The sequence below is a fragment of the Vanellus vanellus genome (assembly GCF_965231255.1).
Source record: "Vanellus vanellus genome assembly, chromosome: 3".
NCBI classification, from domain to species: Eukaryota; Metazoa; Chordata; class Aves; order Charadriiformes; family Charadriidae; genus Vanellus; species Vanellus vanellus.
The window spans coordinates 66,682,299-66,710,083 of record NC_138907.1 but is presented as its reverse complement, the minus strand read 5'-3'; the positions used below and the strand labels follow the sequence as shown (position 1 = coordinate 66,710,083).

At 42.5% G+C, this 27,785-nt stretch overlaps 1 protein-coding gene across 1 annotated transcript in view; it reads right to left on the bottom strand.

Annotated features, from left to right (window-relative positions):
- The window catches only part of MOXD1 (monooxygenase DBH like 1), a 60,910-nt gene extending 33,448 nt beyond the window's left edge, over positions 1-27,462 (bottom strand). Inside the window, exons 1-4 of the mRNA XM_082481629.1 lie at positions 27,362-27,462; positions 7,782-7,928; positions 6,180-6,347; positions 5,970-6,053 (exon numbers count right to left, since the gene is read on the bottom strand). Of these exons, the coding sequence (XP_082337755.1) occupies positions 5,970-6,053; positions 6,180-6,347; positions 7,782-7,928; positions 27,362-27,412 (450 nt within the window). The 5' untranslated portion in view covers positions 27,413-27,462. The remainder of the gene's footprint in view (positions 1-5,969; positions 6,054-6,179; positions 6,348-7,781; positions 7,929-27,361) is intronic.
- Between the last annotated feature and the right edge of the window lie 323 nt (positions 27,463-27,785).

Here is a 27,785-nt window from a genome sequence, read left to right as displayed (position 1 = left end):
CTTTAATATGTTGCCTAAGTTCAATTTAGTATGCATGAGGTGCACTTAAGAGATACTGAATTTTCACCACATAGTCTAATCCCCAGCATGGGGCTTCTTCCCCACTTCAGCAGCGCTAAACCTGCTCACTCCATTCTCATAAGCTTACAAAATACAACCTACTATCCTCCTTTCCGATGCCAAGTGCCCTCTAAAACTGAGCATCCCATTAAAAAAGTGCTCTTACAGAATCTGAAACATTTTATGCTCTTGAGCACAGCTTCATCGCAGCCTTTCTGCCAGTATTCCTCTGTCTATACTAGTTTCAAAAAAACCCAGAAAGTTTGGAACTATAGGAAAATGAATAATTCTTAGATAAAAGGCATGCAGATACAGATACATGACCCAATTGTATTTGTTTTCCTGCTCTTAATAGTGAAATTCAGTGTCCAACATGTTTTTGTCTGTGGGATTATTACTACTGAAGCCTGGGGAACTACTTTCCCTGAGGAAAACACAGTATATTTCAAAGAAATTAAGAAAATAAAGAGAGAAAATTTATGGAGTGTTGAAACTAGCCCAGACATGTTATACAATGAAGCTGAAAAGCTTCACACAAATCGATTGTGGCGTGTTTGGCATGGAGAATATACATACCATTCTTTAACCAGTAAATACTGTACATTTTCAGAAGTTTACACATAGCATTAAACAATTTGTTAGGAGTAGTGGGAGACCACAGGTATGGAGAATTCACAGAAAATCTAAAGACACTAGAGGAAATACTTTATTTTAAGGTTTTCTTATTGCAGAAAAAAAACAGTGGAGCACATAGGAGACCTGCTGTTAATGTGAAGCCAAAGTAATGAATCTTTAGCAGATGCAGTTATATTAATGAGTAATACAACTAAATTAAACAAATAAAAGACATGGACTATTGAAAGCTAAGCTGAAGACAGTAATAAAAATGCCGTATCTGTAGAACTACAAGTAGAAAGAGCAGTAAAAACAAGCTTTGAAAACACAGCAAAAGCCGTATTTACCAAAATACAGGGAATTATTTCTCATTAATGTGAAACAAATTTTCCCTTTTATGCTGTTAGTAAATGTCTGCATGATGCTAGCTCACGGTAAGCAAAAAATAAATTCAGCAAATAGGCAGAAAAAAACAGTCACAAGCAAATAGTCTTAAAACTGTCAAAGTAGAGAGAGACGTGTCAGCACGCGTGTATCCACACACATTGAACATCATGAAAATCAGACATCTTGATGGTATGAGAATTAAAGGATCTCAGAAGCTCCAGAGTGCTGCCACTGAATAACTTCTTTTTGATAAACCGAAAGAGAAATAAGGAAGAGACGCTTAAAACGGGCGATTTACAAGAGGGATGGTGCTGCAGAGACTCCCCTTTTCAATGGGTGCTCCTCTCGGCAAGCACCTCTCGCCCCGCGAGCCCCCGCTCCCAGCGCCGGGGCGGCAGGGACTCTGCCTGCAAGGGCTCTCCACACCCAGGGAGCTGCCCGCCGCCCGGCTTCGGCGGGGACGCAGAAACCTTTTCACACAGCGGTCGGTGCATGGACATGCCTGTGTGTCTGCTCCACCAGTGGGTCCCCCCCTCCCTCCTTCTGAGAGGTTCTGCTGGAGCAGGAGGTCCTTCCCCAGGTGCAGTCGGTGAAACCAGCGAACTTTCTTTGGGGGTGCAAGTCAGAGGCATATTCAGGACCAGTCAAAATAACGATATTTACAGAGCACTGCAAAAATCCCAGCAAGAAATAACCTTAAAACCATCTCCAGAAAGTCTGGGCTAATAAGTAGAATGCTTTTTTTCCTAAGCAAGCTACTTCTGAGAAAGCTCCCGGCTAACTTCCGCTTGTGAAAAAAATAAAAATCCCTGTAGGGTACTAAGCCTGAGGCACATACCACAGCCTGAAGCTTGAAGCAGCAAAACAGGCCAATGCACATGTAGCTGCAGGAGGATTTTGTAGACAGGCTGCGATGTGCGCTCTCCCACGCAAAGAACAGCCAAGGTCCACCGCTCCAGGACCACTGCAGAGTCATCCTGCAAACAGCTAACTTGAAGAAAGAGGGTCGCCTGCTATTACCTCCAAGCGATCCCTTTTGTCTGTTCTGCACATTGCTGTTTTCAAAACTGATCTATTACCCTGATAATTGGTTCTGCTGACAAAAAACACGGGGGAGGGAAAACCTGTAGAAGTTTAACAAATTTCCAAGCAGCCCCCGCTGCTTGAAGCTGAGGAGTGATGTATACCATCAGAGCCACAAAACCAGCTCCGTGCCTGGTATTGGTATCTGGATAACTCTTATGGCTATTATGTCCAGCTATTGAGAAATCACCTTATTTTCTTTTATTTCTTAGCAGGCATAATGTTGTTACGAGTTATTTCTCCAGGAGTTCCCGGAGGCATCAGAGAAGGTCTCGTAACAGAAGGCATTGTAGGGACACGTAGGAAGACACAGTCTCTTCCCTAGGGAAGAAGTTGCAAGAGATACGAAACAAAGGAAGATTAAACAAAGAAGTCCTAACCCTGGCTGGGTGCCCCGTTATCGCAGCGAAGCTCTGTTCCCCATTAGTAAATGCAGCATAAGGAGAAATTACTTATCCATGTCCTTATTCTACCTATGAGATGAATGCAAGATTACAATCTTATCTCTTGCACGTTTACATGTCATGTAGCGCAGCTTGATCAAGAAGAGCCAACGAAAATATGCTGTTTCTCATTAGCTGAGGTTCTTGGAAAGTAGTATGAGTATTATGTAAAGAGAAAGAAAAGACATAAGGTCTTACATAATTTACCTTCAACTGATTCTGAGGTCTCTTACGCTAGTTATTTCTTCACCTTGTGCTAACAGAAGAACCCAGGCCTTGCAACCGCTACCCAAACAAGCCCTTTGATTCACTCCAAATCAACAACTTGCTCATGCAAGCGATTAGGTGGAGGACCATGCCTGAGCTACCTGAAAGGTAAAGGCAGCACACTGGGACATCTGTAAAAAAAAAGCTTCTCGTTGCCCAGAGAGTCATTCAGTTTGGGGAACTTTTTTTCCATGAGAAGAAAAAGGGCAAAAGAGGAAAAGGGTGTGTTCCGAACATCCTCACTATCCAGCATCAGAAATGTTCTATTTGTACAAGCGCTGGCCTATTTCCATCTTGGGGACTTCTGTTGCGTTCCTGGCGCGCACCCTCCTGTCGAGTTGCACCCAAGGGGATTCAGTTCACGAGCTCCACGACTGCTCCATGGCAGTAACCATGCCGAAATAGGCAAGAATAACTTGAAGATTCACTTCAGAAGTATGCTTCTCATCCAAACTAAAACAGTGCTCTGGATGCACTCTAAGACCAAGCGTTACCGCTTACCCAGCTGTTGCACCACGAGACTGTATTTACAAAATATATTTGTAAATGCTTTGAATATGTTCTGCCTGACAGCATATAGTTAATCTTTTTTAAAATAACGCATGGTCAATGGAAGTTAAAAATGCTTTTTAATTCAGAATCTGGCTTCAGAATCTGGCATTCATTAACCAGAGACGATTAAAAGTCTTGGCCTCTTCCTTTGATGATAGGTCTAATTTTTTCACAGACAGTTTCCTTCATTAAAATATTGTGCTTTCCTGATGAAAACTGATATTAAAAAAAAAAAAAAACATTATTATAAAATGCTCAGAGCAATTTTCAGGAAGATAAGAATGGTAGAGAACAGATGAATAGTACGTAAAAAAAAATTATTGTGGCTGTTGCACCTACTTGAGACTCCAGACCACCGGCAGATTTACACATAGGCACAGCTAAGCACACACTTCCATGGAGCTGATGGCACACACTGTCCAACAAGGGCTGAACTGCACTTCAGTACTCCACAAAATCATACGGGAGGACAGAAATGGCCAAAATCAGCTCACGTGTACACTACTTAAGTAGACAGGAATTTGTACCATTTTCTAAACTTTTTTTTGCTGTCTGTAAAAATGAGATGTGTAGGTTTGTATGAAAATAGTGCTACAGAACGAATCCAGAATCAACATGTACGTAAGTACTTAACTAACACAAGCAGTTTGATCAGGCCAAATAATTCATCTGTCCTCCCCTTTGTGAAATTCAATCTTTGTTTGCATAGCTAATATCCTCCTGAGTAGCCATAAGCCCCATTCCTTGTGCATCAGTAGGCTTTCAGAAATGTTTAATCAGTTTGCAAGAGTGCATAGATACAATTCCACAACAAGTCTCTATGCGTCACCTACAAAAGTCACACATATGAAAATATAAGCTGTGCCCCTGAAAAGAAATGCTAAGGAAGGGTTCCTGCATAATTCTTCTCTCCTTCTGTAGTAATTTTTCTCTCTCTAAATATTTTCTAAGTGGCGGGATGAAATTTTTTTGCTTCTCTAAAGTTGGAAAATCACTGAGGATTCTAGTCTAATTTTTAACTTCATAGAAACAAAATAAATTGCTGATTTCATAAAGTGATTTCTAAAATTGTAATATTCTTTGCAAATCATAAAGAATATAAAACTTTTCTGAAAAATTATTCATGTACTTCTGAGCTAAAACCCTGTTTTAGCTTCAACCAACCACAATTTTTAAAAAAACGAGTAACCATACCTTCAATCAGGCAAAACACTTAAAAAATAAATTCAGAAAATATAAATAATAAATAGTTCCAGTGAACTTTTTAGCAGAACAGCATGTATCTAAAACTTTCACCAAACTTAACATTGAAAACACGATTCTGATACTACAGTTTTGAAGCCGTCTCGCTTGGAAACAGAAAGATAGGAATCCTGACATATATACTGTATTACAAGCAAATTCTGCTTTTCATACAGATCTGTGAAAGTAGCTGTGACAAATTTCAAATGTGATTAAAGATCAAATACATGAAGGCAGAAATTTGGACCTTGCAATTGTCCATTCTGATAAGGTGTGGAAACCCACAATATTTCATAATAACTATCTGTATTTCTCAGACATACTGGAGATCATATTAAGTTCTCTGAGTTAATTTAAAATTTCATCTTATTGAATGCATTGGAGAAATATGAATGGCAATAATCCAAAAAATGGAATAGAATTGTATACTTAGACACATTAATGTGTTCAAGGAAAGATAAAAATAAGGACCAGAGCTATCTCACAGTTCTATCTTCAGTGGTCAGTCCGGCCCAAACCACAACAGTTGTCTAGAACAATAATAAAAAGTTGTCTTTTTAGGAGGTCTTCAGTATATTGCTTCTGGGAAGGAATGTGAGAACCGTCTTTCTCCCAGCACTCTTAAGCTTTCAGTTCCAAACTGAAAGAAAGCTAGAAAATATATTCTAGAAAAACACGTTTATGCATGTGGATTTTGAAATCACCTTGGATCCTGCTGAACCTTGTGTAGATGTTTACACATTTTCATTTATCTTAAATTACAACATCCATCTCTTTTTTCATAACACGTGGCTTTTACACAGCTGAAGATAATGAAGCCTGTGCTCACCTGATGTAACACAGCATAACTCCACTGTGGTCATCACAAGAGAGGTGATTGGAATCAAAGAAGAACCTGGCCCTTTATTTTAACAAACTTCATCATTTAATTATTTTTAAATCTAAAATTAGTCTCTGTTAAAAGAAATTCGTGACATTCTTATGTAAATGTAGAAACTTGATGGAACCTGCTTTTAGACAGTTTTACCAAAAATGTTTACGGACAGAAATAATTTTCAACCTCATTTTCTCAAGAAGAGAGAGGACATAGGAGAAGAGAAAGAAAGGGGCTCAGTCACTGTGCGTGCCAGTTGCCAGGGCACACCAGAATCAGGTCCTGGGCACACATACACATACACTTGACCCATGTTTGTGAAGACAGACGCGAGGTCCTGTTTTCACTCCAGTAAGCAGCGAAACAAATTTTGAAAGTGCAAGAATTGATTTGAAGAGTAATCGTTATCTAAACTCCTCTAAATTTGCTCAGCCAGAATCACTCACCTTTGTCACATGATGCTTTTCATGTTGTACAGGAATCTTAAACATTTGGCACCAATATGTTGTGTCCTTGTCTGGCACAGGCACCTGTCTTAATAAAAAGGGCAAGAACGCAATATTATAAAAGTCATATTACCCTGTTGCATAAGCCCAAAGCTTTGGCTGCTACCTTATCCGCATCTCCACATAAACCCAAAACCCAGAGTAACTTACGTCTTTGTTTGTCAAGTCAAAGTATGGCAAAGAGGCGGACAAGACTTCTTCTTTCTCAGGATTCAGTAAACGTAGGCTCTTTGTACCACGATTAGACCCATGGTAATTTTGACCTGCTTCTCCCAAGTCTTTGTGGTGGTAGGCCCATATTACCCGCACTGTGCTCTCCTGAAAAAAAAAAAAAAGAAAACAACCAAGAAAGCCATGAGGAATAGGAACAAGATCTTCCTTGCATAGTTCACATAATTCCTGAGATGGGTACGTTGTAGGTGTTGCTGTATTTGAACAATGACAACGTATACCAGAGGAGCAGTCACCTACTGCTTTTAAAATTAATTATGTTGTATACTCATAGGGTTCATTGTAGATCTGCAGAAGTTCAGTCTGTCTTGGACAGATGCCTTCATTAATGCCGCAAATTTAAATAATATCTGCAAATAGCAGAACAGACTCATAAAGAGGTAACTAACTAAACACATAAAAAAAAATTTTCTAGACATGCCACTCATGGCCAGCAAACAGGTTTCCTCCCAAAACAGTTCCCAGGCTCAGCTCTGTAAAGATGTGAATACCTTCTGTGAACTGCTGTCCTTACATGCTAGGGAAGATAGACATTCAATTACAGAACAGATTTACATCTTAAAAATCAATCTACAGCCACAGCACAGGTCAATTCTCTGTAAACCATTCTCGGATTGCAATAATCACCCTTGAGACAAAATAATCTAATAAATCCTGAAGTATCCCAGAATGTTAAACTATACTGAGCCAATTTGCAGCAGGTGCAAAAACCATAGATCCATTGAGTGCCTGGAAATCTGACTGTTTATACAGCTGCGGTTTGCTTCCTGCGTCTTTCAGCTCCGCACGTTGTTATTAATTGCATATATTGTAAAAACAGAGATAATGAAAATAGTGTTGAACTACTATAGCAATGCTTCCAAAATGAGTAGTAAACAAGCCAAAGCATAGAAAGCTTTGGAAATTTCTCTAACCTGTCTGTCATTTCCAATACAAAAGGCATCAACTTCATATAATTTAAAATTACACTTAGGAAACAGCACAGCAGTCCCTAGGGCAACGGGAGAATTTACCATGAAAAGTATTTTACCATGGAAAGAGTTTTATCAGAAAACTCTTCAACTTCTTCATTTTCAATAAAGAAATAAACCAAAAATATACTATAAATATATACGCTCCAATGTTTTCTAAAAGTCTATCTTTAGGATCAGTTACAAGTTAGCGTAAGGCCTAAAAAGTGTTTCACAAGTTGGAATCCCTTGAATGACTGTAACTGTGGGATACGGGACTTGATGCCCCAGAGGTACCTGTTTCAATCCTGTGTTCACTTGTTGTGTTAGAAGTTAGACATTATGCATTAAAGTAGAAGGACAAAGAAAACTGAAATTTTAATATAAGAGCTTAATAAAACTAGCACAAGTATTTTACATGGTTAATTTAAGTTGACCTAACAGATGTTTTGGAAAATGACTTTCTCTAATTCGGTCCTTTTGCTAAGATGAATAACCAGCTCCATAACCACGTATACATTTGGCCTGCATTAATTACTTCATTTCACTACAGATAGGCAGAGCGTCTTACCGTTATGCTTTTGTCATTTGTATCACAAGTGTGCAGTTCTCTGCTAAAAGCCAATATGGTATGTGTGCTGTTTTCCATGGCATATTCCAGATGGTAATCCTGTTGAGGGTCCTTTTTAAGTACTCTGTTTTCATCTGTAAAATAATCCTGTTGAAAGTGAAAGATGGGGCATTATTAAAATCTAATATTAAACCAAAAATAAAAATTTATTCCAATACTGAAGACTCTTCAAACACATCTTTACGTAAAATGTTGAAATATCACAGTTTTGTATCAAATGATAAATTTAAGGTGGCACTGAACATTTTTTTGATTAAAAATCTTCAGGAAAAGCAGCTTGAAGGATGTTGTGAGCAACTTTAGCCGCAATAACTGCAGAAATATCAGCTGTACTCAACAACCGAGAAGCCTAATTTACGATGACCGAGGTGTCATGAACTTCAGGGGGAATTACAGAGAGAACGAATTTCACTCACTCTTCACATCAACACAACTTTTTCTTTCTTTTGATTTCCCCACAGAAAGCAAACCTCTTGAATGAACACCGCCCAGAACCAGAAACCCTCCGCCTTTAATAGCACAGAAAGTGCTCCGTTTGTACAAAAGGTGCTGGGTTGGGGCTAGGTTGGGGTTGGGGTTTTGTTCTGCGGGGGAGGCAAGAGCTGTTTGTAAGAAAGATGGTCCCCGGCTGGGGTTCAGCAGAGGCGCGGTGCAATGGAGGAGCGGCGGCAGCAGCGATGCCGGGTCATTAACCTCCTCACCCCAAATTCCTGCGGCCCCGCGCAGCTGGGACCCGGCCCTCCCTCCTCTTCCACCCCGGCCACCTGGAAAGGGCTGGCCACCGCCTCCGATGCACCTCCTCCGGTCACCCCCCTTTGAGGTTTGGGCTGTTTCTGCCCGGTTTGGGACGGGCTCGGAGGGGCTTTTAACTAACAGATATATTTCTCATGCCGAACAGGCTACCGGCAGACACCATGAATCGGGCAGCATCCTTGCAGAAGAATGCAATGCCAGCTGTTCCTTGAAGGCATTTAGTTCTGCGGCTATTTGGACCTCCATTCACTTTTAGAGAGATTTCTAACTTTCCCCTTTTGCTAAATTGGAGGTAACCAAGCTGAAAAATCATAAAATTTTATGTCCGATCCTTTTGATACCGGTAAAAGTAGCTGATACCTTATTAATTCGCTAAAGGATCATTTAGGAGCTGTAATCTTAAACTCAACCCCACCCTGGAAATCTGTGTGTGCGCAGGAGACCACATGCACGCCAGTCAGTTCACAAGCCGGTCTGCCTTTTATAGACGTACAAAAAACTGCATGCCCAAACATTTCATTAAGTTATATTAATTTGGATGAAAGTTTGTATAAAATCGTCTCAGTCATGATGAAGTTTCAAGGAAGAAAAGAGTAAAAAGCTGACCATTTCTTTATCAGCATGAAAATATTCAGATTTAATTCTGTCTTTCCAAAACTACTGAAACTGTTTGGATTTTTTCAGTTCTGCAACAAATCTAAATTTCAAAAATTTTGAAAGGTACCGAAAAGAGTCCTTCTTTTCCTCTCAGCACTTCTCATGACTACAAATGAATGAGTGCATATGTGAAAGAATACACACATGGAAAAATAACCCTCAAAAAGAACAAAAGAGGGGTCTGGGACCTGAAGTGGTATGCTGAAAGAAAGGGAACTGATGCTTTATGTTTGTTTAGAGAAAGAATGTTGGATTTGCTTTTCCAGAGGGGAGTAGTGGTCCTGTTCTGGGATGGTACTTGAAAACGGGTACTTTATGGAATCAAAATGCACCACTTTAATCCTCTGTCAGAGCTTGGAAAGAGGCAGTATATGTCTACATGCAACACCATCCCTGCTCTGAAAACACTTGTCTATGGAATCTCTGCTTCCACCATAAAAATAGTAAGGGCTTGTCTGGACGAGAGACGTAACCTTGTGAACATCAGCTTTTATTAAAATGTGATATCTTTGCTGAAATGTTACATTAAATTGGAGAAAGGCACCCTTGTATTGGAATAAGCACCCACCCATTGAATTACTGAGGAACACAAATTCCAGAACAGCTTTTCCTCATGCGAACAGGTTGAAAGTCTTTTCAGCCTAAAACTGTTGTGAAGGACAGCTCAGAAATGCGAGGCAGAGTAGCAGAGTTAGGTGTGTATTTTCCTGGTGAACTTCACCATTTCTTAGCAAGTCTAGAGGGCACAGCTGTAACCGAAAAAAACCTCTTATGATATAGCCCTGACTTCCATGAGCCTTCGGGGAGAATGCAAAAATAACTCAGAGAAATTGTGTAATTAAGGCATTAGCTCAGATGTGCCTTGATAACGTGATTGTCAGTGTAATTATTTCGCTCGCCTGGATGACAGTCAAAGACAGGTCACGGCTCTGGCTCACTGCGAGGGGCTCGTTGCGTGGCTGCCAGTGAATGTTTTGGGGAAGGTGGTCCCAAATCCCAGTCCCCAGGGGAGGACCACGCTGCTCCCCGCAGGAGGAGAGCTGGGTTGGGAGCGCTGCATTGGGCGCACGCTGCCTGCCCCTGCCGTCAACACTGAACAGCACCACGCTCCGTGACTCACTTTAAATTATTTTGTGGGTAGATGCTAATCTGACCGACTAACGTTAATCTTTCCCATGTGAAAATTTCTGTGAAGTAATGAATTCCTTGTCTCTGCTTACTTTGCCTGCCTGATACATGCCACCTTGAAACAGTCCTTGAACATCAGGGTGCTGAGAATACCTGGGAAGCAAATTTATTTAGTACCCAGGAAGACAGAGATGTGTCCACTTATTCCCCAAATCCGACAGCTCCATTGAGTACAGTGGGACTGCCCTAGAGGAAGCAAGCATCAATACGTTTGCCAGGACCTACTTAGGAGTTAACGAACTGCCTCTGTTGCTATTTGTATTTCCTTTGTTGAAACTTATCCAGATGTTCATCACAAAAATAAAATCAAATAATACAACAAAAAAAATTTCTGAACAGCTCAGAATTTGATTGCTCAACGTCTCGCATGAAAATGGTTTGTTTACCAGTTTGAAAACAAAATAAGGCCACATTGCCAAGGACTTTCTGTTCACAAAGATTTAAATCAAACTACGCAGACACTGCTCAACCTACCAATCAGACCTTAAAAGCCTTTAAGACACGTGTTTGTGTACACAACATAATGAACAAAAGGTTATCAGAAATGAAGACACGCTGACAAACTGTGATGCCACATCCTTTTCAGCAGCATCTTGGAAAAGTAAGAAAAAGTTAGTTGTAGATGTATCTTTATAGATATATGTCTGTATCTTTATACATTTCCTACGCTTCCTTTCAGAGCAGAAAAATAAGAATAAATAAAAGTCTTGCTCCTTTGGTACAAATGTAATCAAACCCACCACATTTGGACAGCCTGCTCTCCATTTAAGTCCTTGGACCTAGTCAAAGGGGAAAGCTGCGTACCTCTGAAGGCCTTTGAAAAGTGACTTAGAAGGCCAAAGGACAGCACAGAGGATGGATCCACCAGGGGCCAGAGAGGGGATGTTGGCTTCAGCTGAACGGAGGATATTTAAATACAGTTCAAAACTCTCTCAGGACCAGACTACCATAAGACAGAATTCATCTAAATTCACAAGTTTCACTGATTTAATTCTGTAGAGAAGGGAGTGCAATTTTTTCATCAACAGAATTACGGTGCTTTGGTCTCTATCAGAGATGGTTGAGATGTGCCTCATATTTGAACAGCTTATCCTTCCCACCAGGCAGGAAAAGGCTCTAATGCGATGACCTCTTTTACACGGATTTGGTTTTGCCATCCCATACAGTTAGCTAGAAAATGTGTGTCTTTTGTAGGATAGATTATAGTGACACAAGTCCCCCTGAATTTCATGAAGTCCCAGCAGAGATCTGCAATAGTTATCAAGCCCTTAAAAATGAATTTCTGAAACAATCACAGCAGAAACCTGAAAACAAGGATTTATGTATTGATTCAACACTTGCATCCGGATTCTTTGGTTTCTTATACACACAAAAGTATGTATCATATATTAATGAAGATAAAGTTGCCAAGTTTCACATCAACTTTACAAAAGTTTGAGCAGCTACAGAAAGAGAAGATAAGGCTGAAATTACTCTATTTTTTCAGTTTTATTTTTTTAAAAATTTACTATTTTCTAGTAAGAACTTATTTTGATTATTTAAACAGTAAGTGTTTAAAACAAAGGTTTAGAAGTGTTATTGGTCATGCTTCACAATAACAAAGATGTTATTTCTATTTCAAAATTTGCTTATGCAAACTGCTTACATTTGAAACATTTAAAGTTTCTGCACTGCCTATGATTATATTGCATAAACTGGCATTTTAAACTCTGGACTAAGTGGTGCAATCAGTCAAATAATTAGGTATCTCCTTCCTCACATTAACTAGAAGTTGAAACAACATATGGAAAATTAAAAATCCTCAACAGTACAAGTTATTTTATGTTCTTTTCCAGATGTGAAGCCGATCATGTTATACCGTTTTTCAGATCCCATTAATCTCTCTCTTTCTTAAAAAAATGGTTTGCAGCATATATGGTTTCTGATTGCTGCTCTACAAGCAGTTAGAATAATTTCTTAAGGATGTGAAAAGAGGCTGTTTTATCCTTGGAGAATGTAAGCACAGCTGCAGAGGGAAGCCTGACCCCGAAAGCCCCACCAGCTGTCATCGCAGACTTCAACAGGTGTTTATGGGACTCCCTCCCCAGATCTTTACAATGTACAAGATTGTTTTGTTTATGATATCCATTTCCCATCCTAAATTATATACAGCACCTTTCAACCTCAAGGAGAATAAAATAACTCTCAAACTGTGGCCCCATCCAGCAATGGCTTTGCGGGCTCGACTTGTGAGCTGCTCTGCCGCCAGGGTTTGTACATGCTGCCCTTCCCTAATCAGGAGATCGCTTCCATTTCAGCAGTGATTTAACACTCACGAACTTACGAGCGAGTAAAAGGACAAGTCAGGAATGGGAAATGAGGGAAAAGCAAGCCGTGTTGCAACTAGTCCTCACCCGCAGTCTGTAGCAAGCCCATGGCGTCTTGAACATCCTCGAACTACCCAAACTGATGTCCAGGGCTGAAGAAAAGTTTGGCAAAGGAACTGAGAAGCTGTAACCAAGATGAAAGTTGGTGTAGGAGAGGATCTATCTGAGTATAAATAGGATGGATAAATTGCTACAGTACACAAAAGAACCGACCAAAACGCTTGTTTGAAATAAGCACCAAGCTATGCCTTTCTGGGTTTCCAAAAAAATAACTGTGGTTAACAGTTCTCTTTTTTATTGTTGCATTTAATTTAGATGGAATCCTGCTGCTCATGGTTGCAGCACACACTGGATGTTACCCCCAAAAAGAAGCTGGTTTTACATTGTATTTGGGAAGAAGCAAACAGAGCATGAGTTTACAAACAAGTAAACCAAACTTTTTTGCAACCTCAAATACATTCAGCTTTAGTTTCAGGCGAAGATCTTACTATGCTCTTACATTAGGGAAAAGCAGAGCCCACCCACAGAAAACTAACGTGAAGCAGGAGTCTGAAAGCATCACTGCTCTGTATAAGAACACCTTGAGAGCATTCCAGTTGACTGATCCAATCTTAGGACTGACCCCAAATGAAAGGATATCCACAGAAATGATATAGTGACAGCAATCAAGCAGTTGCAAGAAGGTCCTTAAGTAACTGGGATCAGTAAGTTCAGCTGCTGCCCCATGAGCAGTCTGTTCGCAATTAATTTACTGATTTATTTATTTATTTATTACCTACGCTGTAGTGGTTCAGTCCTCGCTAGGAAGCCTGGACCTCACTCACGCAGGCAGTTCCCAGAAGCTGTGCAATTCCTGGTGCAATTCCAATTAAACTGAATTACACTGGAGTAAACGTGGCTTATTTCCTTCAGGTGTACTACTAACTTCAACAAGGACAGAAAAATTTTATCTGTAATGAATAATTGTGGGTGTGTCTGTATTTTAAACATATACGGAAAGACACATATTTTCCACTTGTGTATTTACAGAAACAGATAATGCATGTGTGTGTGTGTGTGTACATGTACACATACTTTCTTTGCAAAAAGAGGGTGTGTATTTTTTACACATGAAACACATTTATTTACTTAGAGACGTGTCTTTCCTCATTCAAACTGTAAGGCATTTCAATACACTTCAGTGTTTTCTTCTATCTTGTCAAATGCTGCCTGGGGCAGCTTCCCGGTAGCTTACAGCCGGCAGTGACACCCCTTGGTTTCTGTGGCGTTCCAAGGAGATATAAAAATATCGCTTTCTCCACACACAAATGGAATCATAGAATCATAGAACGGTTTAGGTTGGAAGGGACCTTGAAGATCATCGAGTTCCAACCCCCCTGCCATAGGCAGGGACACCTCCCACTAGACGAGGTTGCCCAAGGCCACGTCCAGCCTGGCCTTGAACACCTCCAGGGATGGGGCCTCAACAGCCTCTCTGGGCAACCTGTTCCAGTGCCTCACCACCCTCAGAGTGAAGAACTTCTTCCTAATGTTTAATCTGAACCTGTCCTCTTCCAGTTTAAAGCCATTCCCCCTCGTCCTATCGCTACATGCCCTAGTAAAAAGTCCTTCCCCAGCAATCCTGTAGGCCCCCTTTAGGTACTGCAAGGCCACAATAAGATCTCCCCGGAACCTTCTCTTCTCCAGGCTGAACAGCCCCAACTCTTTCAGCCTCTCCTCATAGGAGAGGTGCTCCAGCCCTCGGATCATGCTGATGGCTCTCCTCTGGACACGCTCCAGCAGGTCCATGTCTTTCTAATGCTGGGGACTCCAGAGCTGGATGCAGTACTCCAGGTGGGGTCTCACGAGAGTGGAGTGGAGTAGAGGGGCAGAATCACCTCCTTTGACCTGCTGGCCACACTTCATTTGATGCAGCCCAGGATACGGTTGGTAGCCCAGGATACGGCTGGAAAACACTGAAATGTGGAGAGCTCCCTAACTCACCATGCAAAGGTGTAAGAAGCACGAGCAGTTAGAAGTTGAAATACGACATCGCTTATTGGCATGGATAATTTGACTTTGCATCACAGTCCCGAGGACTTCTTCCAGTCTTTACGTCAAGGGTAAATGTTGATTTAAGAGGTTATATTCCAGTATATCAGAAACTATCAAGCTAGATTAAAGGCTGTCCTAACACAGACAGACTAGACAAAACATGTTGCAAAGTGTTTTAAAGGAAAGAAAACCTGTGAGTAGGAGATACTGCATGATCCAACTTCACAACTGTACTTTATCACAAGGAACATTCCTTACATGGGAGCCACATTTAACCAGTACAAGTTTTCTTGTTTTAAGTATTTTAATTACTTCAATTATGAGGAAGTTTTATAAACACTTAAGGGATTTTCAAGCACGACCATTAGTGATACTTGTTCCCCAAAATTTCTGTATGTGCCTCAGAAAAACTCCCCTCTTCCCTCTCCTACTTCTAAGATACTTGTTTATATTGAGAATTAAATCATCCCCATTATTTTAAGCCTTTGCATCACTCACGGTGGCTACATTTCCATCCTGCCCCAGGTACCTATTTTTGGGGAGCTGTATGAAAATTTCATTTTCCTGGTGTTTCCAAACGACGAAGGACAAGAAAAAATGCCATAAAGAACAAAAACCCCTTGCAAAACAGCTCCCCAGAGCCTGCAAAACACAAGAGCTACAGAATTCTTCTCACCTTTTGTTCACCAACTGTTGCTTCCTTGTCCTAACCATTGTACCTCTGAAAGGGAACAACAAAGCACCCAGCCAGTGGAGATGTACGCTGGAGTGTCTCTTTATGCCCCACATGGAAGCCAAGAGGGACTCATTAGTCATCTGGAGATTTTGCCCCAATGCCCAAAGGCATGAAATACCTCCAACAAAGCACCAACTGAGATATGTCAGTGTGGCACTCGCTTTGCATCTCTCTCTTGGTGCCTTTCAAGTTGTTTTCTAAACACTTCTTTTGTTGCTGTTGGCATGAGTGCACTTAAAAGCAGCATATCGTTAAGTACAGAGAATGCTCACTGTTTTCTGTCCTTTAAAATCTCTTCCAAGTACTTCCCTATGAGCAATTAAGCTAACTCTATGGGATACATTTGATAACAGATATTCTTTAGTTTGGGTGACAGTTAACAAGCAAGGCTGTAATGAATAATAAAGTACTTTTTAGAGACACACAGTCCCTATTCACCCTGTGTAGGGACTATTTTTGTGCAAGTTCAACAGAAGATTCTAACAATGCAACCCTCTTGTATAACTTGCACAAAATAGGCATTCATCAAGGAGGATTACTCTCCCCAAAATGGGGCTCTCAGCAGCTACGTGCTGTGGGTGGGGATGCACAATTCCAGACAGGGGTGGAGACCAGGGAAAAGGCATGGAAAATGCAGGCTGTGTCAATTCATAAGCACAAAAGAGATGCATTAAAAAAAAAAAAAAAAAAAAAAAAAAAGAAAAGAAAGAAAAAGAGGAAAGAAAACTAGATGCAAAAGCTAAGGCTGCCCCAAGAACTTTTACGAAGAGTAACACATGCTGCAAGCAACCATGGCAATATTTCAAGGTAACATTTTGCTAAGTATGAACTCTCCTTCCAAGTCCACCCCCTCCCCGTAGAGGCAAAGGCAGCTCCCGGCTTTCCAACACCAGCCCCCATTTGGTATCTTCTACTTGTTCTCAAACGCACTTACCCACACCCCACATAATCTGCCCCTTGGTCACCACAAGCCTCTCAGTAACGTGGGAGAATAATTTGTTTACTGCTCTCCCTCTTTTTCTCCTGCTTGGTAGAGGTATTTTCCTCACGACAATACAGTAAAGCTATACACGTATGTATGTATGCACTCATGCTATGTCCTCTACATCCTCCCAAAATATGTCTAGGTTTCCGTTCCAAATAGCAAACTTCTGAAACTTTAGCATAGTAAACCTATAATTCTCTGATCATTCAAATGCTCTCCAAAAAACCACTCTGGTACACCATGAAGGTCTGTTTTTCTGCTCTCATGACATGGTAACACTTTTCACCTTCATATATTTAGAGAGAATTAAACCTCAGACTTTCAAACCAATTAAGCCTTTACTTATGCCAGACACTCTTTTATCTTAAATACAGCTCAAACATGGAAAAGCAAACCAAAACAAGTAAGTCATTACACCCAAGTTCAGGATACACCTAAAAACTGAGAAAGTAAAACCCAATTTCAGATATCCAGAACTCTGAGTCACCAGATTTTTTTCAAGGCAAGCACTGCATGCTGACAGTGGGAATGGCATCTACTTGCTCTGAGAGGATGAAGAATAAATGCCAGAGGAAATATGTTTTCTTCTCTGAAAACTACCTGAAAGTTTTCCTTTACCTCGTTACATGGATATTGCACAGCCTACGAAGCATCTGCTTGTACCTTTACCAACGGCTGTAGCCTAACTACATTTACATGGTTGCTCCCAGAAGAGGACTCTACCCTCTGAGAACGCTTTCTATTTTTAAAGGAGAGAGAATTTAAGGGAGAAAAAGAGGCTAAATTCTCCCAAGAGACTAGCAATTTCAATGCCCACTTGAAAGGCTGTAAAGGTGTTTCAGAACATCTTCTGAAAATCAGGCCACTAACAAGCATCTCAAAACTTTCAAAGAAACCAAAAAATGACCCTTCTAAGAGTTTAGACCACGATGCACATTTTCCGACTGATGATCATGGAATAAAAACATATTTCTAAAACCGAAAAGAAAAGTAAGTTCTTTCATTAGAGCGTGTACATATTTTATGGAGTGTAGCTAGGCATAAAACCACATACTTTCAAGGTTGCTATCTATGAAAAATTCTTTTTCAGCAGTAAGTAATGTAGATGATGATGATGATACACATTTAACACAGAACGTGTTTTTAAAATATTAACTGTATTTGTGTGTCCAGTAAAGGGAAGAATTAGATATTATTGAAATAGCATTCTAGAACAAGTTACTTAGTTTATAGCAAACCCCGCTGACCGGCCAGAAAAAAAACCTTTGGACAAATTTTGTTTCTCCATTGTCTTTGTTTCTGGCTTTTCCTTGTTGGTGCAAGTACGGAAATATTTTAACTGAGCAACTTTTTAAAAGACCTCAGTACGATTTAAAAAGAAACTTTGCTGCCTAGAACTGAAGAAGGAATGGGGATGGAGAAAACCTCATGTGGCAACCAAGCTTAACAGAAGTGTTTCTTCTGTGCCTCACCTCCTCAAAAGTGCAACAAAATAACTCGTAGCATTTAGCACAGCAGATGTTTACGTTCTAAATCAGTGTTTCAGGAAAAATACTGGATGTTCTGAAACAGGAGGCACTTGCTACAGTCCTTCCCTCTTCTGTGTCAGTTGTGTTTGTCACGGGATGCCAGTGAATAAAATCTTTGGAAGAAGAATGGAATTTGTATGCGGCCATTTTTAAAGGATGCTGGAAACCTGCAAGGGGTGCTGAAAAGAGCCACAAAAGTGCTTTTAGCTCTGGGGAAAATGGGGTACTTAAAGAGCTCGATCTATTTATTTTATGCAAAAGAAAAATAAGGAGTGACTTGATTACAGCGTATAAATAGCTTTATGGAGGTGGTATGCAGAGGGAAGAGAGTTTTTAATATATTAGAGAAAATAACATAGCTGCAACCTGAACCCAAACTAATAAATCAGGAAATCAGGAAAAGCACAGACTCACCATTGCCACAAACTATCAAGGGAAGTGATGGATCCTGGATGGCTTTACACTAGGTTTGCTTGCTTTACCCTAACAGGATCTATGAACTAACGGAGCGCAAAGTTTGGGTTTCTTTTAATGGTTAATAGGTGTATCTTCTGAATTGTAAGGCTCCAGAAAGCCTTACACTCTGTGAGCTAAGAGCTCATTGCTTCATGACCCTTCAATAGGTTTTTTTTTACTATTAGTGCTTTATTTAGACTGAGGTTTTGGGGCAAATGATCTTCATTTTGTAATATGGAGAAAAAAATACTCTGAAAATCATCAGTCTGAACTTAGATGAGATACATTTTTGGCTAAACTTCATATAACAAACCAACAGAAACAAAAGGAAACAAAAGCTCCCTTTTTCTGAAAAAAAATTTGATTTTATAAAATCTTGACAAATAGTAGGGAGAGCATATTAAGCATTTAGTTTTCTTATGGTGAAATGTTAATAAAGATCCATATTCTTAAAGAAAAAGCTCTCAAAAATTAAGCAGCAGCTTCAAAGATCAACTAGCTCTAACACAATGCTGAAAAGACAGACAACTCCTCCTAGACCATACTCTAAAAACTGGGTGTTACTCTGCTCTTAAATCGCCTCTCTAAAAGTTATTATTCAGGCAACTGAGGGCGACAAGATATCATGCCGGGCCTGATTCCCCTTTCACTCCCCCATGGGACAAGCCATTCCTGCTCCCCGTGCCCCAGAGCAACTCCTCCAGGCTGGATCTCAGGTTGCTCAGAGGGGACCGAAGGTGTGGGTCCCTTCCCTTCTCACGGCTCCTACCCCACCAGCCACCGGTGCCTCTTGGAGGGGATGCTTCGCTGAGAAGCTCTGGTGGAGCCTATGTCCCACACTCCTGTTCCCAGCCATAGCCCTGGCACTATATAGACAACTACAGAAACATCCCTAGAGAATTATGGCAATACAGTTGGGCTCCTCTAAGGCTGCTTAACAGTCCAAGGACAAGTACCAGGAGCCACTCTGAAAGTCCTTTTCGGTATCTGGATCGAAACACCTCCAGGTGAGGAAAGGAACACCAAGGGCAGAAGTAGCACCGGCTGTGCGCCAGCAGATGAGGAGGTCAACAGGCTGGGAAGCTGGTGGGATCGTGCCCTCGTGCCAGTGGGATTACAACGAGGAAGCTCAGGCAGCACCAGGACAGCCAAGCTCCGTCACTTGTTGGTTGCACCGAGGAGCTACGGCTGGGGGAGGGAAAAGGTGCCGCACCTCGCCAGGAGAGACTCTGCCATCCCTCCCCTCTCCTCCTCGGGTCCAGGCTCAGAGGGCCGGCAGGGAGAGAGTGCCCAAGGAGAGCGAAAAGGGCCGTTGCATTTTCTGGATGAAGAGGAAGGAAACCTGACACCTTTGACAAAATCCATGTAGAAGTTTAGAGGGAAGGTTGGCGGGGAGCGGACCGAAAAGGAATAGCTCCTCCGGGGGTGGGGGAGAGGAACGCAGAACAATAGGGATAACCAAAAAGCTGGGAGGAAGAAGCAAAGAGGTGCGGCGATGAGGGGCGAGGAGGCTGCAAAGAGAAGAGGGGCAGGGAAAGAGGGGCGTCCCGAGAAAGAAACAGCGGGGGGAAGGTGGGCGGACAAAGAGGACGCGGGACGCGGGGCGGGAGCGGGGTGCCGGGGGCGCTCGGGGGCGCGGGGCAGGAGCCGGGCCTTACCTGCAGGTAGGGCTGGCCCCTCTCCACGCCCCCCACCACGATGTCGGCCGAGGCCATGCCGCCGCTGGCCGAGAGCCCGAAGCCCACGTAGCCGCGGGTGCGCACCTCCAGGCGGAAAGCCAGGGCGCTGCCGCGGCGGCCCCAGCGCAGGCGGTAGGCGGCCGCGCCGTCCAGCACCGCGCTGTGCGGGTAGCTCCGCGGCGGCGGCCCGGCGGCGGCGGCGGCGGCGGCACACAGCAGCCCGCCCAGCACCAGCGGCCAGGGGCGCAGCCGCCGCATCCTCCCGCCGCGCACCGGCGGCCGCTTGTGCCTCTGCGTGTGCCCCGGCGGGCGTGTGTGCGTGTCCGTGTGTGCGCGGAGAAGGAGGGGGGGGCCGGGTGCCCCGGTCACCCCGCCCCCGCTGCGGGCGGCACCGTGCCGGCCGGCCCCGTCGGAGCCGCTTTGTTCGCTCCCCGCCCCGGACCGGCGCTGGCGGCCGCCCCCCTCCCGGTTGCTCCCCCCACACCCCCCGCCAGCACCGCCCGTCGGGGCCGGGCCGGGCCGGGCCGAGCCCCCGCCTCGCCGGCAGCACCTGCCGTGCGCTCGCCGCGGCTGCCGGGGCTCCCCGGCGAGGCGGTCGGAGCAGGCGTTAACGAGCCTCCTCCTGACGGGGGAAGCGGAGAGGAGGCGGCGGACGGGGGTCCCCCGCTGCTCGCTCTGGACAGCCCCCATCACCCCCCGGCCCCACGGCAGCTTTAACTGCAGTGGAAGAAGTCGGCGGGAGGAAGCCCGGAGGCAAACGAGCGCTTTGCAGCTCTCTGCCGCTTCTTCACTTAGTGCGAGAGAGAGCGCGGTGCCGCGGACGGACGGCGAAGCAGGAGGTCCCCCGTCGGGAGAGTTATTTTTGCTCCGTAAGTGGAAAACGAAGGCCCTCAGTGTCATTTGCGTCGAGACGGCTCCGAAACCGCAGCTCAAAACGCCACCCGCGTCCCTTGACACCCCCGCGCCCGTCCCCGGTGCCATCACCACCCCGGCCGTGCGGTCCCCAACACAGCCGACGGAGAAGATGCACCCGCTTCCCCTCCGCGCACCGCCAACTCCACCGCCATTCCGGTAGGAAAGTAAAGATCGGAAAGGTGGTTTTGGAGCAATGTTCCCCACCCCCCTGCAGATCTGGAGGGAAAGAAAAAATAGCATAGCACCCAAAAGGGGGAAGGTCACGGACCAGAAGAAGTCGTAATGGCCCTTGAAAGCTCCAAGTAATCGGAAATCAGTTTTAAGATGAAGTTCTGCTGTTTGAGTTGCGTTTTGTTCATGTTAATACAAAAGAGAAAGAGCCTGGCACTCAACAGAAATTAAGCATTAATTCTATGAAAATCAATCAAACTAGTACATAAGGGAAATTAGTAATGCTTCCTTTTTAGTCTTTTGCACCAAAATATATCACAAATATCACTGGGGCTTCCAGAATATCACCACCTACTGTGATGTGAGGAATACATCAAACTACAAAACAACTAGACAAGAAAATGCTTAAAAAAATGACAAGCACCAAAAATTACTTTCACCTAAAACATCATTAAAAATGAGAGTAAAACAATAATTAGATTCTGGTGAAATGAAAATAATTTTTAAAGGGAATAGATTGGCATGACCTTTCTTCCAATTATAGCAGTAACTTCAAAGGTGCAAACTCAGATGACTGACAAAACAGAAAATGGTGAGATGCTGAGTATTTAGATTCCCTTCTAAAAAAATTGCTAATGCCTATGAGTGGATGTGGATTAATTTAAGGAGAAATTGCAAGTGCATGATACCTCTCAAAGCCAAAGATGTGTGCTCAGAACTCGACTGTGGGGGTACACCCATTGTAAAACTGCGTGTTAAAGCAGGGATCCTTAGGACAGTTACAAAAAAAAGTATGTTTATGTTTTCTGGGGGCTGGGGCAAAGAAGGTATGAAAGACATTTCTTAAAATTAGCTTTTTTCTTCATTTTCTTATAAGACTGAATATTATCTTCTTGCATAATAGAAACCCTGAGATAGAGTTTCAGTCATGTGGACATGACAACGTCACGCTCAGAAAGAATGATTGAATTACACATCTGGTAGGAGGACCACTGCCTTTCAACCATAACAGCGGTCACCAAGGTCTAACTAGTGCTTTCTATAGCATGTGCTGTCTAAATGTTTGTAAAAAAAATGGAAAATACTCATTTTAAAGTACTCCATGATGTCTCAGTTTGGTAAAAATGGTACTGACAACATTTTGGAAGCTAGTACGCAACATTGGATATTGTTCAATAGAGAAGGGTGATGGAATATCCCATAGAACACAGTATGCTGTACAGTATGGCAAGCAGAAATAGGGTTCCCCAGCCAACCTGGATGCGGGTGCCTTGAGGGAAGCAGAGCCAGAGCATGGAGGCTGTTGTCAATAAGAGCTGCGTATGTCCTCTTATGGAGACCCGGCCTCCACCTCTGTCCAACTCCCTGCTCCTCTTACAGCAAACAGGCACAGACAGAAAACAGAACAACAGGCTCCAGTGAACTCAAACTTGGGGTTAGCTGAGATTGTTCCAGTAATTCAGCCAAAAGCCAAGGCAGCAGGATCATCTAGTGACCTGGACAAACTGCAGTACCTCAGACAGGATAAGCCAGAGGTTTGTTCTAGTGGGTCTGGTAAAAGTGGTAACACTCACAGGAATCAGCCTGGTATTTCTGGTGAGCTGCAGCGGCCTTGGAAGGTGGACAGCCCCCCCACAGCCTGGCATGTGGGTGTCCTGTGCCAGCAAAGCCTGTGGCCAGGGCGTCCCTGTTCCACAGCTCTGGAGCTAACCCCAGATTGCTCCCGGGCTTTATTTTCTTTTGTGGAGAAAAATGACATTTTGGAGGCTGAAAGATGGAATGGAAACAATACTCGAGTTCTTGAAATCTCCCGTGGGACTGAATGATCTTTTTTCCACACAGCTCGAGGGTCAGTCTGCTGCATCTCAGCTGCTCTGAAGCCTTTATTCCCAAAGCCCTTGTGACCCTTTACCAATACATGGGGGTGCTGGTAACCTGTCTTCCAGCAATGGAACTGCACTCGGCATCCCTGCTCGCCCCATCACGCTGGCTACATTTAGACTAGTAGGAGTACAGCAATCGCAGCCCTATTGCTTTCCGATCTCCAGCAGATATTTTTCCATTAAAACACACCATCCAAACGGTTTTGCAGAGCTGTGCGCTTGATCTACAAACACGGTGACAAAACCGACCTTTCTCAGCTTGCTGCTGTTTACAATCCTAAGAACAATACTCATGTAATAAAACTTTCCTAGTAGAGTTAGAAGAGGCACTTTGTGGGCAGAGTAGTACAGTTCCCAAAACTCACATTAAGAGATTTTGGTGACTTCACCAAAAAGTTTTTGCTTCATTAAGAGACCAAACTCTCATGAAGAAAACACGTAATGCTGCTGGCAGGGGCACAGGGCAACATCAGGTTACCACCTTCTCCTGGCTGAACTCAATCCCACCGCTTCTCTTCTAGAGGAAGGCAGTCACCTGACCAAGCACAGAAAGATTCAGCAAGTGTTTTTCTTTTTAAAATCTCTTATTACTGTTGCTGAAGATGATCTTGCTGGCTGGTCTCTCACACCATTACACACCATGGTTCGTATACTAAAATACCATGTAAAAAATGACACCTTCTTGTTCATACCACAGATATTTGAGAAGAAAAGCACAAGATCTATAAAACATTAAAAACTTGCCAAAAATGTAGACATCTTTTGATACAAACCAGTGCACTTCGCTATAGGAGACACTCCACCCATCAATTCCCAAAACCGTAAGGAAAGAAAGAACGTGGCACAGCTGAAACAACAACCTGTGACTACCCAGAAGAAAGCTGGCCCTCAGCCAGTGAGCTAACTAAGCTGTGTAAGAAAAAACTTAAAAGTCACTTGGAGCTGACAGCGATGCCAGGTTTCATCCAGAGCAACAATGCGACTGTCTTCCTCAAACACACCACTTACCTGAAAAACACTCCCGTGCCAGACACCCCTCATTTAATTGGTATAGAAACATTTGATATCTCAAACTCATCTGATGGTCCTGCAAGAAATGCATGGAAATACATGACATACAAGCGTGGCTCCGAGTACCTGTGCGGAATGCTGTGAAGAACAGAACATAGCAACTACTGTAAAAAATTTCTGCTATTGAACCCATGCAAAAAGCATTTAAGCTGTGTGTATGCTCTGTGTGACAGATAGATGGACAGGCAGGTAGAATTATCATTATATGTGTATTAACTTAGTAAAAATATATATGAAGCATAAGTAACCAGTTTAAAATGGTGCTTGCACTGAAAGATACATACGTTAAAAGGTATTCCACTTCAGGGAAGATCAGGGCCAGAACAGATACGATCAGTGAAAAGTAAAAAAAAAAAAAAAAAGAGATTGGGTTCAATTCAAATGAAAGGGAATGAATTCTTCCCAACACCCGAGGAGGTACGACTGTGCAAAAACGCCGTTGCTGAGGTTTCCCCTTGTGGCACTCACGGTGAATCAGCTCCCAGTATTACACTGCACGACTGACAGCAGCTAAGTGCCTCCTTTCGCAGGGGTACTCGTAAAAGAAGGGAAAAGACAACAACCACAACCAAGAGAAATGAGAGACTCTTTGCTGTAAAGCTCGTCGGCTTTTCCAACTGGTCTAATAAAACTCTTGCCCTCCAATTTTCTCTCCCCAGAGAAGTAAGAAGTTTTTATGAACTTGAGTCAAGGTATTTGGAAATTTGGCAACGTCTGCAGAAACCAGCCTGCCAGTGTGGAAAAGAAAGCTAAATCATTCTGCTACTGCCCTGAGCACAGGATCGGGGAAATAATTTTTTTTTTATAATTGATTTTATTTTTCCGTCCTCAGGCAAGTCATTTAAAACATCGACTGACGTGAGTCCAAACTCATCACAAGAGCTGAAACTGTACTAGCCTTTATTTATACTAGTTTGAGATTACCAGAGCATTTAAAGACGTAGGTTGTAGGTAGCACAGGAGAGCTCCAAAACTATCGTAACTTGAGCCAGGGTCAGGTTTCTTCAAGAAAGGAAAGGTAGAAATGCTCCACCTCTGTTGCTATTGGTGCCAAACAGCTTCCAGCTCCAAAGACCAACGTATATTACTTCATAAGAAGAATTTGTACCTCCTTGGTATGCCAACCTGAAAACGAAAACAACTATGGCTTCTTCTCTACTACCCCAAGCAAAAGAAAAATGCAAAACAAGTACATAAAATGCATCATAAAAGAATTAAAAAGATGTATAAAAGCCTCCATGCAGTTACTATGTTTATGATGATCAATTAAGCTGTAGGCATTTTCCACTTTACAATGTCAAGATCATTTTCAAGTATTTGAGGGATGGGGTGGAAAAAGGACAAGGTGAAAAAAAAAACTTTAAAGACCAAAAGATGAATTAATAAAGCAAATTGCAGACTAAATATATACTGAAATGCCGGAGAGCTTGTAGCCCCACTTTGACTGATATGTCTCTTTCAGAGGGCTTCCATTTTTCAGAAGACACAATGGAGTCATATATTTCCCCTCTCAGAGCTAGTCAATGCCTTTGATATTTTTTTAGAAAGGCACAGGAGCGCACAGGAAGGATAAATAACACAACTTCTGGTGTATTTACATGGCCATGTTGCTGTTCTGCTAAGTGCAACTTTAATAAACATCAATAAAATAAGCATGACACTCTTTGCTCCAACTTTAATCAAGTAAGTTAAGACAAAACAGTTGTACCCAACTTAAAGGCTTTGGGGGTTTTTTGGTCTAAGTTAAATACTTTAAACAAATGTTTAAGAGCAGCCAGGTCATCGCGTGTCCCCCGGGAAATGTTTGGTGTTGGCAGAGGCACAGGTGGAACTTTTCCACCTTCCTCTTCTTGAAGCGATCTTGGCCCTGGGTTAAGACAGAAGAGTTTTCCAGCTCCTTTTATATGTGCTGGGAGCAATGTTCCCTAGGAGCCCGTCCTGCTGGCTCAGCATTTCAATATCAAGTTCAACCCACAAACCTTCCTGCGGTCGGCACCCCGTCTGCATCTCAGTTTTTTCTCTTTTCACCGATCATATCTGTTCCTATCAACACCTAGGAGCATCCTCGACAGGGTCCTCAACAGGGTAGCACGAGGAGGCAAAATGCATCTCTTATTTCCCAGGACTAGCTACCATCTGCCAAACACATTTAGTTTATGTACAGATGTTACAGTTGTAACGTGCAGGCCTGAATTAACAAGAAAATAATTTTATATAATGAGTATGAAAATAGTACGTATTTTGGAAAGAAATCTCTCCAACTTTAACTACACACAAACCATACCTGAAAATTTTAAAAAACAAAATTTAGAGTTGCGTACATTAATTTTTCAAAGCAAATGAGGAGTCTGATGCTTCTGGTTTTGGGTGTTTTATGGTACACCTCTAAATTGGTTTCTCATAGACCCGTTAAAAATTCCATCCCAAAGATTTTGGTGATTACACAGAGCATCTGGCTGGATGAAACACTATAAATAATTCCTCTTTTCTAATATTTCTTCATCTAAAAATATCTCCTATACTCCTCCTCTCGTATGGCTAGATAAATCCATTTATTTGGAGTATGGGCAGAGTGCAGGAAGCCAGCCGGCCCCAGGAAGAAGAACTGGTGCCAGGTGGAGTTTCACCACAATGACACCAGTGCAAAAGATGACCTTAAACTGCTTCTCTCTGCTGTGCCTTTATCATTTCAAACATGAGTAGAAATCTGGAAAACCAAGGTTATTCAACTTCTTTTTTACTGGTTATAACAAGATAGTAGAGACATTATCACAGATATTATTGGTTAATTAAATGCTGTCTGGTGCTATCTCCACATAATACCAAATTTCTAAGAGACAGTATATGCTAATGGATTAATAATGATTTATTATTAACATCTCTTTTACTAAAAAAAAAAAATAAATAAATAATGCAGGTTGTCAAATAGTGGTCAGAATGAGAATAGACATGTCGATTTTTAATTTTTTTTCCTTAAGACAGACTGTCTAAAATCAAAATTAAAGTCTTTATCAGAGAAATGCATTTCCTGGGTGAGAATTAACTTCCTCAGACCACCTAGGCAAAGGCCCGACTCCAGGGCAGGATCACCATTTACCTGTGTCAGACCCAGGAGATGTCTGTCGAACCTCTCCTTTAGGATGTCCATCAGTTCAGATTTTTTTTCTCTTCTTCTCTTTCTTTCTCCCTTCACATAAAATCGACTCCAATCCATCACCGTTCTTCCCAATAGAAAGCTCTGTTCTGTGGCTGGTCTTCGTAGCAGCAATTTAAGCCCGTAACTGCTGTTCTGCATCTTATGTATTGATTTGGCTGAGTGGAAGCCAACACAGCTGCTCTTGGAGGAAAGGAAGGCTCTTCCCAATCCTTACCCCTCGCTGCCTTATTCTCTTGCTCGCTGTAGTTCAGAAAACAACCGGTGGATATAGGTTTTCAACCTGTGTGACTTCTATAAGAAGTTGAAGACCATCCCTCCTGGGCAGCCTTCACAAAGCTTGAAAGGCACCCAGTTTTCCAAATCT